This window comes from Ctenopharyngodon idella, chromosome 2, assembly GCF_019924925.1.
Source record: "Ctenopharyngodon idella isolate HZGC_01 chromosome 2, HZGC01, whole genome shotgun sequence".
Lineage (NCBI taxonomy): Eukaryota > Metazoa > Chordata > Actinopteri > Cypriniformes > Xenocyprididae > Ctenopharyngodon > Ctenopharyngodon idella.
In genome coordinates this window covers 21,981,079-21,997,837 of record NC_067221.1, presented here as the reverse complement: position 1 = coordinate 21,997,837, position 16,759 = coordinate 21,981,079, and the positions used below count along the sequence as shown (strand labels likewise).

The 16,759-nt window shown below is 36.2% G+C and overlaps 1 protein-coding gene across 1 annotated transcript; it reads left to right on the top strand.

The window, feature by feature from the left end:
• Positions 1–4,387: 4,387 nt before the first annotated feature.
• On the top strand, positions 4,388–15,216 carry kcnmb3 (potassium calcium-activated channel subfamily M regulatory beta subunit 3). Its single transcript, XM_051870939.1, has 4 exons — positions 4,388–4,395; positions 8,069–8,281; positions 12,779–12,957; positions 14,501–15,216. The coding sequence occupies exons 1-4, from the start codon at positions 4,388–4,390 to the stop codon at positions 14,899–14,901; spliced, it is 801 nt and encodes a 266-aa protein (XP_051726899.1). The 3' UTR covers positions 14,902–15,216.
• The last annotated feature ends 1,543 nt before the right edge of the window (positions 15,217–16,759 follow it).

Genomic DNA, 16,759 nt, shown 5'->3' with positions numbered 1-16,759 from the left:
ATTCGATGGTGGTGAGATCAGATCTCCGTGTGGAGCACCGGCTGTTGTCAGACTCCTTGTGTATTCAAAAATCTCACTGGATTATTACAATTAATGCCAAAATGAATGTTTGGAAATGTAAACTGATATTTCCTACTGACAAACTACAGCAAAAGACATAAATAACTGGCTTAAAACCATTTTTGGGGGGTGAAAATACTGACGTGCCGAAGAACTTTGCACAGTACTGTGTATATATATATATATATATATATATATATATACAAACAAGTAATAAACTTGTTATAAACAAGTCTTTGTGCCTGGTCAGGATGATTTAATACTGCATTGCAGAAATTACAATCTAATGAGAGTCATCAATCAAAAAGAACAGTCTCTCTGTTAGTATCTGTTGGATGTCTTAAATCTCATTAATGTTGATGGTTTACACCACAGGAGCACAGAATCTCACAAGCGAAGCTCATTGTGACTGATAGAAGAGTGCAACTTCAAAACATCCTCACCTGCAACAAGACGGCTGGACAGCAGAAGCCATTTTGAATATCCCATGAAATACATGAAGTTTCCTATAAGACAGATGTGTTGCTATTAGCAAGTCAAACAGCATAATCAGGAGATTACTGCACAAGATCAAGGGTTATTTGATATATTTTATAACCATTTCCATTCTCCAACTTCATTCTAATGTACTGACCCACAATTTCAAACACATTGGAGAAGAGAATGATGGTCTTTGTAGTTCTAGTCTTGTCTGACCAGTGACCAAACATTGGACCTGACACCAGCCCACTGAAGCTGAATGCAGATAGACCCAAGCCAAGAAAATAAGGTGGTGCCTCTAATAACTGCAGATATCGCCATATAGTCGGCAGAATGACAGCTGAGAGAGAGAGAGAAGACAGTGTAAGCAGTTGATGTGCAAAATACAATCAATACAGTCACCATTTACACATTCATACAGTTTAATGCTTTCTTGATGATATTAAAAACTATTGATTCAAACAAGTGATTTGCTGCATGGATTACTTTTTTAATTCGAAAGAAAAGAAAAGAATTCTACTACTTACCATATTCTATGCCACTCAAAAGAAATATTAATCCAATAGTGAGAAAAGACAGTTTTCTTTTTTGTCTGTAATCCATCGTAGTGTTTCTGTAAGTTATTTTCACAGCACTCGATCATTCCTCTTCCTCATGGTCCCATTATTGTAATGAGAGGGATGGTGTTCTCCATTACTGACTCTGGTATGTAACTTTGCTCGTCTTACTGTAGGCTATATCACTTTTTTGTGGGTCATAGCAAATTTATCATTCAGCAAAAGACAAAGTACAAACCTTGTGGTTTAGGAAAGCTAAGGGAAATTTTTTGATGATTTTACACAAACACGCTGTTTGATGTTCAGTGGATCCCTTTTCCTTGAATATGATCATTCAGGTCCCCCTCATGAGGCAAAGACAAATGCCCTATAATTTACCTCTTCATTGATGCAGCATTGAAGATAAACAGGGCTCAGGCAATTCCAACAGTCTCTATACACTGTTCAAGCACCAGAGATCTAGTATTACCTGTGGGATTGTATCCATTATTTATCATGTTCAGGTGAAGTGGACTGTAACTCTACTCCCTTAAAGCTGTATACTTTACATCTTTATAACAGAAATTCAGTTCATTCTTGACTATTTACATTCCTAGGCAAAAAAAAAAAAAAAAAGCAAAATTTAAGCAAATGCACTACTTAAAAAGCCATTGCTGTCTCAGAAAAGCATCAGAATGACGTTTTTAGCAGAATGTGGGAAGTTGTGTGTGGAGTGAATCACAATGAAACACGAATTGCGTCCAGAGCGGTGTCTTCGAAAATCTCCAGAGAAATATAATAATAAATCCATCTCTAGCACAGTAAAGCATGGAGGAAGAGCTGTCATTGTGTGGGGAGCCTTTTTACCTGCTGCTATTGGTGAGCTACTTCACTGTGAAAAGTCATTTAGTGCTTTGGAGTACAGGAGAATATTGCAGAATGGCTTGCTTCCCACAAATGAAAAGTTGTTTTCTAAAGAGGAATCACGTGTCAAACCACCAAACTGCTGAAATCACGTGACTTTGGCGCTCAGAACCGCTGATTCGACACGCTGATTCATAACGCTCCGTTTCAGGAAGCAGTGTTTTGAATCACTATATAAGTCGTTATTTTGTTTTTTGGTGCACCAAAAATATTCTCGTCACTTTATAATATTAATATTGAACCACTGTACTCACATGAACTGATTTAAATATGTTTTTAGTACATTAATGGATCTTGAGAGAGGAAATGTCATTGCTGGCTATGCAGGCTTCACTGAGCCATCGGATTTCAATAAAAATATCTTAATTTGCGTTCCAAAGATTAACGAAGGTCTTACGGGTGTGGAACGGCATGAGGGTGAGTAATAAATGACATTATTTTCATTTTTGGGTGAACTAACCCTTTAAACTTGACTGAACTAGGAGACATTTTTCAGCTACTCATAAACAGTTTGAAGCCATTAACATTGAGTGGAACTGACACAACACTGACTCTTCTTCCTGTAAAAAGCTGTCTGCAAGTTGGGGAAGGCTCTTCTGTGCTAAGTTAGCTACAATATTTGTGCAGTTCTTGCTATTTTCCTGACCAGTGACTTGTGATTTAAATGGTTAAGACAATTAAAAAAAAAACAAAAAAAAAAACAAAAAAAAAATATTTTGCCATTTTTGGCTTGGCCCATTTTTTTTCTTTCCCAGGAGTGTGTATTTACATTCACACATAACACTCCACAACTGTAATTAGTCAAACATTGTTTGGGCTGTTTGTTTTAATTGTACATCTAACAAAAAGTTAATTTAAAAGTATTACAATGGGTTGTTTGTGCGTGTACCTTGGATTTTCATATAAATATTCAAGATATATCAAAATTTACGTTAAATTGCGATGTTAAATTGCGAAGATCTTGAGTTTTCATTGAAGGGTGTGTCCGTGGCAGCCTGATAAAGTTCGATGTTCGCCATGAAAGAGGAAGCTGTTGTAACTCAAGCATACAGTGTCCGATCTGCCCCAAACTTCACATGTGTGATAAGAGTCCTGGCCTAAAGACATCTAAATGCCAATATTCAGTTAGTCACAGCGGCAACTGCTGGCAACAGGAAATGGCATGCTTTGCACTGTAATTCACTCCCAGAAACATATTTGTATATGCCACGAAGTACCAAACATGCTAGAAACACGTTAAATCATGCAACACTTGGCTAAGTGCTAATTTATGCGAATAATGCCATGAAACAGGAAGTTGTTGTAACTTAGTCATACAATGTCTGATCTGCTCCAAACTTCAAATGTTTGATAATAGTCCTGGCCTGAGACTACATGTAAGTAATAGTCAATGCACCACCTGTTGGCAGCAGGAAGTGTGGCATGTCGAAATGACTTTGCCATATTTCTCCTGTATTTACTCGCTTAAATGCATGTCACCCACTATTCACACTGTTTTCCTAAGGCCACCGGGTGTTTTTTTTTTTTTTTTTTTTTTAAACTGCTTTCTATTTCAATATGTTAAAATGTAAATTATTCCTGTGATGGTAAAGCTGAATTTTCAGCATCTTTACTCCAGTCTTCAGTGTCAAATGATCCTTCAGAAATAATTCTCATATGCTGATTTGCTGCTCAAGAAACAATTATTTTTATTATCAATGTTGAAAACAGTTGTGCTGCACATTTTTGTGGAAACTTCTTTTTTTCAGGATTCTTTGATGAATAGAAAGTTCAATAGAACAACATTTATTTGAAATAGAAATCGTTGGTAAAATTAGAAATTTCTTCACTGTCACTTTTTGATCATTTAATGCAGAAGGATTAATTAAAAAAAAAAAAATCCTTATTGATCCCAAACCTTTGAACAGTAATATATATTCTTAAGTATCTTTCTATAAGTACTCTAAGTATGCTGTTAAACATTACGTAATATTTGCTAATGACTTCATAGAAAAGTTATAAAATATTACCTTTGTATTTCAAATCCAATTTTATATATTTAATAAATATTTAAACCAATTTTACATTTTTATTTTGTATTCTGACTCATGTGTTTGTCTCTTACAGATTTAATGCCATCATTTGTTCAGCATCTTATCTGTATAGGATTTGATAGAACCATGTACTCTTGCAGGTATTTTGTTTAGACTGTTATATAGACACTGATATGCTGTGTTTCACAATTCCTCTGAAAGTACTTTCATTGTGTGCCAGCCACAGGAGAACCCAGAACAGCCATCAAACACTTAACAACACTGGAAGATCAGTCAGAACATCTAAAGCAAACACAAAGCAGTACCCTGGCAGCCACCTAGATTACTTTTTGATGCCAAGGACCAGTGCTTGAAATGGACCGGTATGTGCCGGTACCTTTAGCGTGCCGCCAGTTTTCCTTGCGTACAGGTGTTGTGCCGAATTCCTACCCCCGCCAAATTATTACCTCCCTAGTATTGGTAGGTTTAGGATTAGGTATGGGGGAGGGGTTAGGATTAAGGGTGGGGTTAGGATTAGGCAATCGAATAGTGACTTCAATAAGGGGGGTAATCATTTGGCAGGGAGACGAAATTCCTCCCTTCATCAGGAACGCATTTTGAACTGAGCATCGGGAGTACCGGTACTTTTTCCACTTCTAGCACTGCCAAAGACCCCTAGAGTCAAATCAATTTGCCTTTATTTATATAGCGCTTTATAATATAGATTGTTTCAAAGCAGCTTCACAGTGATAAACTGGAAAATAATGCTGAATGATGTAAACAGAATTCAGTTCCACTGTAAAGCAGCTCTAAAAAGACAATAGTGTCATTATGCAGCTCAGACGTTGAGCCACGGGTGAATCATGGACTCGTCCCATTTTGGCAGTGTTGCACTCTCTCAGACCAGTGGATACTGATATGGGTCCTCAGTAGCACAATCCGGCTCATCCTGCCTGTGGCCTCCAGTTTGGATTCTCTCTCCCAGTCTTGTGTTCCTACAATTTTTCTGTGCTCATTGATTTTAGGGTACATTTACACAACAGTATACTAAAAATGGAAAAGTTTTTCCTTTGCGTTATTCATGTACAGACGACAAAGTTGTCAAACAATCACACGGATCCGCAAAAACAACTAAAAGCACTTCATTATTCATGATGTCACTTTGTAAAGCAACACTACGCACCTACAGGCTGAACATGTAATACACATGTGCATGATTTCACCGTTTTCACAAATTTGCGTTTTTGTAGTTTACACAGAGATAATGGACAAATTGCACATTGAATCCAGATTTTAAAGTTTGCATTTTTAATTTTTTGTTGAAAATTGTGTCATGTAAAATAGACTTTTGTGTTATACCTGCAATTGAATCTGTGTCTCTCCCCTCAGTTCAATAGTTTATCAGTTATGAAATGAGTTCAATTCAGCTATAAAGCAGCTCTGCAGTAAATACGTTGATCCCCTTGTGATGGACCCCTGAAAGCACAAAAAAATTGTCAGCTTCTCAGGTCATCATCTCAAAAAAAAAAAAAAAAAAATCTAAAAATATATTTTATTCAAGCAACACATCTTCAGCAGATGATGACCAGGTGTGCAATATTGTTCTGACAATTTGAATACTTTTTTTATATACAGTAAGTCATTCATTAATAATTAATGTTATTTTGGATAAAAATTCATTAATTATTAATACACTGTTGTGCTCATGAAGCTAAAAGTTGTGAGTTTGTCATTTGGTGTCGTGAATCAGTTTTATCAGTCTAGTTTAATAGCTACATAAAGCTATATCATGAACAGAAGAACACATGTTTTGAGGTAAGACATCATTTGGAACTTACACTATTTTAGAATCTGTGTTTCAGTAAAGTTTTCTATGCAGTTGTTTAAGGTTTGTTCATTTAATTCATAGTTTTGTCCAGGTCATATGTAAAAATAGAAAAAACAGTCTGTCAGGTGTGCTTACAATCCCATAGGACATAATTATGGTTTGGCTGTAGGTGTTCCCATAGAAACCCTCTGTGGCATCCCTGTTCAGGCAGAGAAAAGATATTCCACTGATCTCATCTGGATGAGAAGAAAACAATCCCTTAAGTGCACTCTATTGCACTACATGTCTGACGGCTATGCAGCATAGTGATTCTGTGTCCAGATGTATAGTACATTGACCTTGTCAATGTGGGGTCCGTGTTGTGTTAATTTAGTGCTGTAACCCAGTTAAGGGTTACTTAGTAAGATAGAAATGATGCTGAATCATTCCCCTCGGGGGTCTTTCAGTGTACCTGTTAACATCACTCTGCAGGGCGCGCGACGACGACACATGCGGTACGTATGGAGATCAGATCCACTGCCTCCGTTTTCTGTTTTATTAAAGATTGTCCAGTTGTGACACTAGTATGAGATACAAAAGTATTTTGCATTAAGTTCTTCCAAATATAACAATAGAAGCAACAAGTCCTTGAGTTAGAAATGTTGTTATAACATAGCTATAAATAAACCTTAAACTATGTTTGTCTCCACCACAGTATTGTATTGAACATTATATCAAATTATGTAGAAACACACTAAAATCTTAGAGAGATAGTTCACTCAAAATGAAATTCTGTCATAATTACACACCCTCATCTTGTTCCTGTAATGTGTTTGTTCAGTTTTGGTTTCATTTTCACTCATTATGTTTCTGTTTGCCTGTGTTCCCTTAGTTTGTCTCCATGGTTTTTGATTGAGTTATGCACGTGTTTCTGGTTACATTAATTATCTCAGTATATTTAAACCCTCGGTTCATTCAGTTTATTTGTCCGGTATCGTCAATGTTAACGTGGTTGTGTTTGAATGATTATTGTTCCTGTTATCTCCTATGTGTTGGTTTGATTTATAGGCTAATTAAAGACTTTATTAGTGATATCCTATATATACAGCCGTTCGTGACAGTTTCAACACTTATTCCCTTGTAAGAAATAAGTGTGCTTAATTGTATTGAATGTGCAGTTGTAGTGTACTTCAAATTTTAAAGTATATATTTTTTAAAAAAAACTGTACTTGCAGATATTAATTAAATAAAATCTCCTTTGTAAAGCTTTACAAGGCATAAATAGTCCTCACTTTAGATGAGCTCACAAAAGTAGTTAACTGACCACTTCTAAATGTTTTATAACTACCTGGATTAATCATGAATTACAGTAGGAATATGTATAAAGCATTTATTAACGCACTATTACTATATGTCTAAATAATAATATGTATAAATGTATGTTTAAATAGTTTATTAATCATTTACTTACATTTCCTAAATGATCTTATGAACCACTGACAATTCCTAAATAACTGGTTTGTAAATAATGTAATACTTAATTTAGAAATGAACAATGAATCAAGAACAAAGCATTTATAGGTGTATTTATAAACTGCTTATTAATGTCTATTAATGCTTTATAAATGATGAATTGACTGTTTACTAATGCTTAACTATGCTTCATAGTGTGCAGTTATTATAAAGTGTTACCTATTATTTTATATTATAAGTAGTCTTTTAAAAAAATTGCTAAAGTGTACTTCTTTTACACAAGGGTGACTTTCTTCAGTGGAACACAAAATTTTTTTTTGAAAAATGACAGTGCTTTTTAACCCCATACAATAAAAAGTGGGCCCTAAATTGTTTGGACTCCACGTTTCTTACACAGAAGAAAGTAAATTATACAGGTTTGAAACAACATGAGGTTGAGTAAATGGTGTCTTTTCCATCGTTTGAAGTTGCAGTCTGATATGAATTAGTTTCACTACTAAGGCTCTGTGCATGTTAGAGTAAATCTGCATAAAATTATTTAAATGAATAGTTCGCCCAAAAATGGAAATGGAACACATCATTCCAAATCCACATGCTGTTATTTTCTTTGTTATTTTTAGGGAGATTTACAGTTGAGGTCACCATGAAATTCTGAAGATTCCTTAGAAATTCTCCTTTTGTATTCTATGGAAAAAAATAACACCATATAGGTTTGTTATGACATGAATTTGAGTACATAATTTCTGGGTGAATTACTCCTTACTCCTATTTCTCAGGGATGTCTTCCACCAGCAAGGCCAATTACAGGAAACTGGAGGGAACTGGAGGAAAGATAGGGATCTGAAATGCAATGAGAAAGCCAGAGCTCAAATTCCAGAGTCCAGTGTGGGAGAAGACAGAGCCATCCTATTGGGCTTCACCATGATGACCTTCTCCATCCTCATGTACTTTCTGGTTGGAATTGTGATGGTGAAACCATGTCTCCATAGGTTAGTATTAGTTTTTCAGGCAGACTGCTTGTATGCCTTATTACTATTACTTTAAATAAATAAGAAATAATTTGTGACAAAACCTGGTAAGCTGCCTTGAAAGGCCTCCAGTGTCTTTCTTTTCTTGTTGTTGTTTTTGTTTTCCCTGCACACATTAGATATCATACTTCACCTCAAGCATTTTCTTAACTGATTCTGTTGTGTTCTAAAGTAAAAGATTTTGGGAAAAAAAATACTAAATACATTTTATAAATAAAGTACCAAAAAAATGTAAAAAAAAAAAAATGAAAAGAAATTTTAAAATTTAAAACATCTGGGTTACAGTGCAATTAGTCGAATCATGGCTTACATGAACAATTACTTTTCAACTAGAAATAACTTTAGTAGGGGGCAGCCCTACCAAACACGCCAATTTTATTCACTGATGGCAGTCTATGTTGTCATGAACAACATGCCCGTGAGTATAACAGGGTGTCTGCAAAATACGTCATCAACTCTTTTGTCTAAAGGAGACATGCAGGCAAACTCGATGCATGGTAACGAGACGCCACGTCTTGTTCCCCTTCTCAGGGAACCAGAGTTACATACGTAACCCAGACGTTCCCTTTCGAATTGGAACTTTCGATGCGGCATCATAGACTTGACGCTATGGGGAACCAATACCCACTCCGCCATGCTGAGGAGGTTCATGCTGTGGATATGCAAACTGTAGTGGCCATAGAATATATTGACTCTACAGATTACCTAGCTGGAGTCAAAACATGTCAACCCTGAGAGAATTTGAGCTTAGCAGTGGCTGCGCTAAGCAGTCTATCAATTGCAATTTGTACCCTTAAGCAAGAGAAGGAATCTCAGTTTCTATGCTCTATTGAAATGGAAGTCCCAGCATTTACATCCTTCCTCCCTCCTTTGCAGGGCAGGTAAAAACCCCAAGTCCCCCAAGAGCAAAAGCTCTAGTAAAATGCTAGCTATGTCAATGTCTTGACAAAGCCCTCAGGGAGTAGCTTGCCAAAGGGAATAACTCAACTATGACCTTCAATCTACCACTACTTCCAAGGGGGAGAATATATCCCTCACTCCATCTGAAAAGATGCAGATATGAGACTTTGCCTGATACCCAGCTACAGGGGAGCCTTACTCCAAGACCTAACTGTACTTGGGGAGGGAATAAATGGAACTGAGGGAATTTTGTGAAAAACCTATAACAATTCCATTCATTTTGCTCCACCCTAAAGGGTATCCTGAGAGCAGCTCAAGGAAAGGAAGCATGCCCCTCCAAGAGGGAGCCTAATCCTTACTCCTAGTCAGGGAAGGAGGGAAATGAAAGCAAGACATAAGCAGTGTGCCCAATAATTTTCTCTACCTAGACTCTAGACCCTAAGGAAGCCACAGGGGAGCTAGGCCCTGCTTAAAAACTCCAATGTATTTGGACGAGCAGCTCATACCCTGCCTTGAGTAAAGGTACTCTACCTAAGATCCGCTACTGCTAGTGCCTTGTGTCTCTCTTTTGGCACCAGGCCTTGTTGAGCACTCTCCCAAAGGGATGTGATATCCCTAATTCAAGCTCCAACCATTGGAGAAGGATATAAACAAAACAGAGGAAGTCTTTCTTAAGAACAGATTAAGAAATGGAACCTGTAAAGTGCTAAAACCTTAGAAATTAGCTCTTCAGGTTACAACCTCCACTATTGCTGCCCTTTCAAGGAGGAGCCTAATCCTTACTCCTGCTCAGGAAAGGAGGGAGAATGAGAGCAGGGCATAGTACAGTGTGCCTGCCACTCCTGTCACCCAAACTCTAAAGCTCCAGGAAACCGCAGGGGAGCTTAGGTTCTACTTTAAGACCCCAGTTTAACTGAGGGACAACAGCTGAACCCTGCCTTAAAAGGAACTCTACCTATATCATGTGACAAATAACAAGGAGGGATGCCCACAAGATAACTTCCTCTACTCATTAGTACTATCGCCATGATCAAGCACCCATCCAAAGGGGAGTGATATCTCTGCTTCACGACCCAACAATAATTGGGAAATGAGGTAACAAAACATGGTTTCATTCACCCCGCTTTAAGGCATACCTAAGCAGCTTCACAAAGAGCAAGCCAGGCTCCTCTGAGGGGAAGCCTATATCCCTACTTTTGCCATAAAAATGGAGAGAAATGAAAGCAGAGCATAATGCAATGTGCCCAGTAATTCTGTTGACTTTAACCCCAAAACGAGCCACAGGGGCAGTTTATGCCCCTTCTAGCATAAAAGCACTCTACTCAAAGCCTGTTATTGCTAGCAATTAGCAGAACACTTATCCAAAGGAGAGTGATACCCCTATTTCAAGACCCAATGATAGTTGGGGAGGGTGATAAATGAAACTTATGAGTTATGAATTGCCCCAGTTCCGTTCACCTTGCTCTTCCTTCGAGGGGAAGCCTATTTCCCTTCATTAGTCATAGAGTAGGGAAATCAGAGCATATTATGGTGTGCCCAAAAACTATCATCACTTAGGCTCCAACCCGAGGGTGCCACCAGAGAGCTTGATCTCTACTTAAAAAAAAAACATATCCTAGGGGGAAGGACAGCCCCTACCCTGACCATAGCTAGTTAATTTGTCTTGATAGCCCATACAAAGCAGAGCAGCATGCATACTACAAGTTAAGGGAGGTAATGAAGAGGTGGGAAAAAAATATTGTAATCCCATCCTCTTTGCTCTGTCCTAAATAATATTAGAGCAGTTTCTCAAAAGGAGCATGCAAAATGCTAAATTTCTAGACCAGTATTTCAGGTTATAACCTTTAGGGCTTCCCCTTTTACTTATGAGAAAGAGGTAACCTTGCTAAGGGGAGCTAGCATCCTACTTACAACCCAACAGGTGTTAGGGAGTAAGTAATTGAGACAGAGAATCATAACAGCTCCAACTTCATTCATCTTGCATCAACCCTTAGAATGCAGGGGAGCTGTGTTTTACTTAAAGGTCCCTATAGTATTAAGGGAAAGAACTCAATCCAAGCTTCTAGTATAATCATAAAGAAGCACTCTGTTAGCATTGTGGTAGCATTCAGTCAATAGGGGACCGAATATTCCTTCAAGCAGGTTGTGCTCAACCCTAATATAACGCCTCTTTTGAAACTAAGCAGAATAGCTGGTCCTGGTGGCAATACATAGATTCACTCCATCTCTGTCACCAGCACTTCTACCAAATAAAAAGTGTCAGGATGTCCTCAGACCTAACCAGCCATTGAGTTTCAAGGTAGAGTCTTTGCATCGTCTAACACTACTAGATGGTAGAGCAAATGCAATAGAATGGTTAGTCTTGTCTTTCTTCTTGATCCGCAACAGATTGATCCACAAATGCCCCTCTGTAACCATTATCGCTGCCATAGAATGACCGATGGCCGCAGCAGTTTGCTTGGTGGTCCGGAGACCCAGATCTGTGGTACAGCACAGTTCCGCGACCACCTCAGGATACAAATGCTGTCCCTGGTCCAAGTCCTTAAGCAGATCGGAATTGTATGCTTGTAACACTGCCATGGTGTGTAAAGCACCACCGGCCTGACCCCTTGCCGCCTACACTTTACCCACACAATATGTGGGTAAAGACAGATCATACCAAGCTTGTGTAAGTCCTCGGGTGTAAGAAAACGCTTACATGGAGGAAAACACTGCCAAAAACTCTCACCATTATTGTCCACGTGCTCATAAACAAAACGGCTCCTGAAGACATAAAAGCTGATGATGTATTTTGCACGTGCCCTCTTATATTCACGGGCACTCCATTCATGACATTATAAACTGTCATCTGCCAATAAAATTGGTACACATATGGTACACCGGTTCAGACACTGGTGACGCTGAGGGTCTTCCCCATAGCATCAACTCCATGCTGCCGCGTCGAAGTTCCACTTAATTTTAATTTTCGTTTTCTGCTGAATTAGCAGGGCCACACTGCTACGAAAATTTGTTTGTTCCTTTAACATACACTGACATCCTCCATAATAACACAGAGGATAAAGAGAAGGACATGATTAATCAAAGTTCATCACAAACAGCTTTACCACAAGCTGAGGTAAATACTATATACTAATATATAGAAGGTGTGCAATGTCATAAAACACCATCATGGTAAGACAGACAACACTAAAATAACGCAAACATTTATTTAACAACATAATGTAACATAAAACCCTAATGTACTGATAACAAAACACTAAGAAGAAACATAATTATTAAAATAAACATCAAATGTGAAGTGTCACACAGGGAATTCTGGGTATTTCAGTTCACGGCGTTTCATTGTAAATTATAAGATGATTTGTTATTTTACAAAAACGGTACATTTAACAGTGTTAATGATAAATGTAAGGTTAGATCTATTACAATTTCTCCCCTGTATAAGGGAACTTACTGTTAACCAATTAACAGGTTTTTACAATAATTTTTTACAGCACCTATGTAACCTTATTACATTGAAAATGTTCACTTAATAATTCATGTTTGTCTTTGCAACAGCAACTGGAACAATTTTGCCAACTGCTCATTAGTCCAGATTGATTTGCTGGATGAAGTGATGGACTGCCGTGGCATTGTCAGCTTTAAATGCCTGCGTGTTTTGGTAAACATCTCGTCCCCTGAAAAAACACTTCGACTTTACTACGATGAAGATTTTGTGAAATCCAGGCCAAAGGTACAGTTGTCAGTGTTATTTGATTGAATGGAGGATTTAATCATCCTGTCCTTCCAAACTCTATATTATTTTCATTCCTCTGGTTTTATGAAGTAAGACTGGACTGTATGCATATTGAAATGATGACACACCAACTGGCATTCAGTATCCTCATAAATTTGTATAAATGCAACTGAAAATGAGAACTTATATTTCAGTCTGTTCCTCACCCAAAGCTAAAATAACTTTTTTTTTCTTCTTTTTTATTCAAGGTTACACTAAATACTTGTATGATTATGATGATGATAATAATAATAATAATTATTATTATTATTACTATTACTATTTATCAATTTAGTAACTTCTATTTTATCAAAATTTTAATTGATTGAAATATTGAACAATATAAATTAAAAAGACACAATATCTAAATCGTAATTTTCTATAATTTTAATCCAACAATCTATCATTATTGATAAGATAACAACATTTCAAATTGTTTATGTCTGATTCATTGTGACTGGTGAAGTAATACGTAAATGAATTTCATAAAATACTACGGACTTTAAAATTTGAGACGATTTTTATGTAAATAACAATAATAAAAAAAACATTTTAATAGTGTGATTTTTTTACTTATTTAAATTAGTCAAAATACTGTACAGTATTTTACAGTATATTGTTCTATTCTTTTAAAATTATTCTTTTATTACTTTTTTTGAACAGGGAATTATGGAGAAAAATAATGGAGCGGTAAGACTTTCAAACTTAAAATAATTATAAATATCAATTATTTTAAAATAATATATAAAGGGGAACACTTTATAATAACTGCATGCTATGAAGCATTAGGTAAGCATAAGTAAATAGTCAATTCATAATTTATAGAGCATTAATAGACATTAATAAGCAGTTTATAAATACAGAAATTCTATATTCTTGATTTATAAGCATATCTATAATGTGTTTAATAATTGTTTTCTTTATTAATGATTGATTTATCATTTCTTAATTAGGTATTATATTATTTACAAACCAGTTATTTAGAAGTTGTCAGTTGTTCAAAAGATCATTTAGAAAGTGTAAGTAAATGATTAATAAACTATATAAATGTACATTTGTACATATTATTTAGACATCTAGTAATAGTTACATTTCAATAGTTTATTAATCATTTACTTACACTTTCTAAATGATCTTATGAACCACTGACAACTCCTAATTAAGTGGTTTGTAAATAATGTAATACTTAATTAAGAAATTCTAAATTGATAAGGTATGAAAATACAATTATTAAATATATTTTGCTTATATATCAAGAATAAAGCATTTATAGCTGTATTTATAAACTTCTTAATAATGTCTATCGATGGTTTATAAATGCTGAATTAACTATTTACTAATGCTTAACTAATGATTCATAGCATGCAGTTATTATAAAGTGTTACCATATATTGTTCCAAGTTATGGATAAAAAATATGTTTTATTACATATATAGTTTACATTTCCATCCAAAAGTGAGTGACCATGTAGTGTAAATGTCTGAAATATCTATTCAATTTGCCATAATCTTTCCCTCAGTGTTTCTACATTCCGAAATGCCAACAAAACAAGACAGAACAAGAAACTGAGGCCAGTAACATCAAACATGTGTTAAGTACGCAAGGGGAAAACATGACATGCTATCTCAGTGCTACATACCCAGATGACGCCATCTTTAGGAGGAAATACACCATTCAAATGGCCTTATATTACCTGCTGTGGCCCAGCCTCATGTTGTTTGGTGGGATCCTCCTGGTGGGGCTGGTGAAACTCAACCAGCATCTTGCATCCCTCTGCACTGAGATCAGTAGAGAGGAGTTACTTGGCAAGCAGAGTAAACTGACGGAGGGAAGGATCTACCGGTTCTTAAGATGCAGGCCTGGGGGCAACATGGAGCAGCATGACCAAGTTAGCTATAGAAAATAGCATTATGTGCCTCTACTATAATGGGCAAGTTAGTTGTTTAAAATTATTTCATTCAGTGTCTTATGAAATTAACATTAGTGCCTTATGCCGTAAATATGGCCAAAGCTTTTTTATATATTGTGATTGTTCATTATAATCAAATAGGCTATTAACCACTTGAAGAAATTATAAATGCAGTAAAGTGGTTGGGTAATTTTGGTGAGCTTTGTGGTCCACACATTTGCTTTTATTTCAAAATGTAGTAACACGTTTGTCCTGGCAAAAAATTGCCAGTACCTTTTCCATTAAGTTAAAACGGACTCTTGTTTCCGCGACTTGATTGCGACTTTTTATCTCACAATTCTGGATTTTTTTTCTCACAATTGTTTATAACTTGAATTCTAAATTTATTTTAAAAAATTATAAACTCACAATTGCGCTTTATAAAGTCCAAATTGTGAAATATAAACTCGCAATTACAAGGAAAAAAGTCAGAATTGTGAGATAAAAAGTTGCAATTACCTTTTTTATTTTTTTATTCTGTGGCAGAAACAAGGTTCCATAAGTTAAGACACATTTCCTTAAACCCAAACCCATGCATAATTCAAAGTACAGGTTAAATAACAGCTAAAAATCAATACAGAAAATTTCTTCATATTAACACTGTGGTGGTAGGAAGCCAGCGCACGAAGACAAAGATTCAAACAATACAGTCTTTAATCCAAGTATACAACAGGAGAACTCAGGGAAGCAGACATAACGCACCTTAACATAGATGAGAACGGACAACAACTAAAAGAAACAGGGAGTATAAATACTAGAACAAATGAGGGAGAATGAGAAAAACTAGGTCACAGGACAGAACCAAAAACACAATGGAGGGAACACAGAACATACATGTGACACACTGTTTTTTTTTTTTTTTTTTTTTTTTGCAATTGTCACAATATGTGGCTATAGTAATGAGCGCACAACAAATGGAGTACAAATAAATAGTCTTTAATCAAGATACCACTAGAAAAACGTAGGAGAACGGAATAACGCAACCACATGAAATGCGAACGAGACCAAACACTGAACAGAAAGAACGCAGGGCTTAAATACACAGAGAGGGTAACCAACTGAACAGAAACAGGTGTGGGATAATTCACAACCAAGGAAACGATAAGGCCTAGTCCACACGTCCATGGGTATTTTAAAAAACAACAACAACAACACAACAAGCTTTTTCTATGCGGTTCGGCCATTTGTCCACATGCAAACACAGTATCCGGTCACTGAAATCGAACGTTTTTGAAAATTCCTGCCAGGGCGAAGATTTTTAGAAACTCCGGTTACAGTGTTGTTGTGTAGAAACCAGAGATTTTGGCTTGTGACGTCAGAACCGGTAATAACCCTTTTTCCAGGCTTCTAATTGGCCAACATGGCTTTACAGTTAGGGTTATATCGCCACCTGTTGGTTTGGCATGCTCTTGACAGCGCTTCATAGGAGGAATGGAGGAAAATGGAGGAAAACTCTGTTTATAAAAATAGCCATGTACGTGTGGACTAGGGCTAAATATGAGCACAGGCGAAGGGGAACAGAACAAACAGTGAAAATGAAACCAAAACATAACAGAATTTACACGCAACAATACTCCGATATGATACAGAAAAAGAACATTTGTCATATTCATCTGTGAGTTGAACATTAACAAATGTCAAACACTGAAGTGTTTTTAAATAGGATATGGAAAATGTTGATAAATTATAATAATAATGAATCAGTATTTTCTTTATTTTTAATTCATTATTAATGGTAATTTATCAAATTTAAACTCTTTAAATTATTAATTTATCAAAAACATTAAAAATGATAAATTATGATAATTTTCCCAAA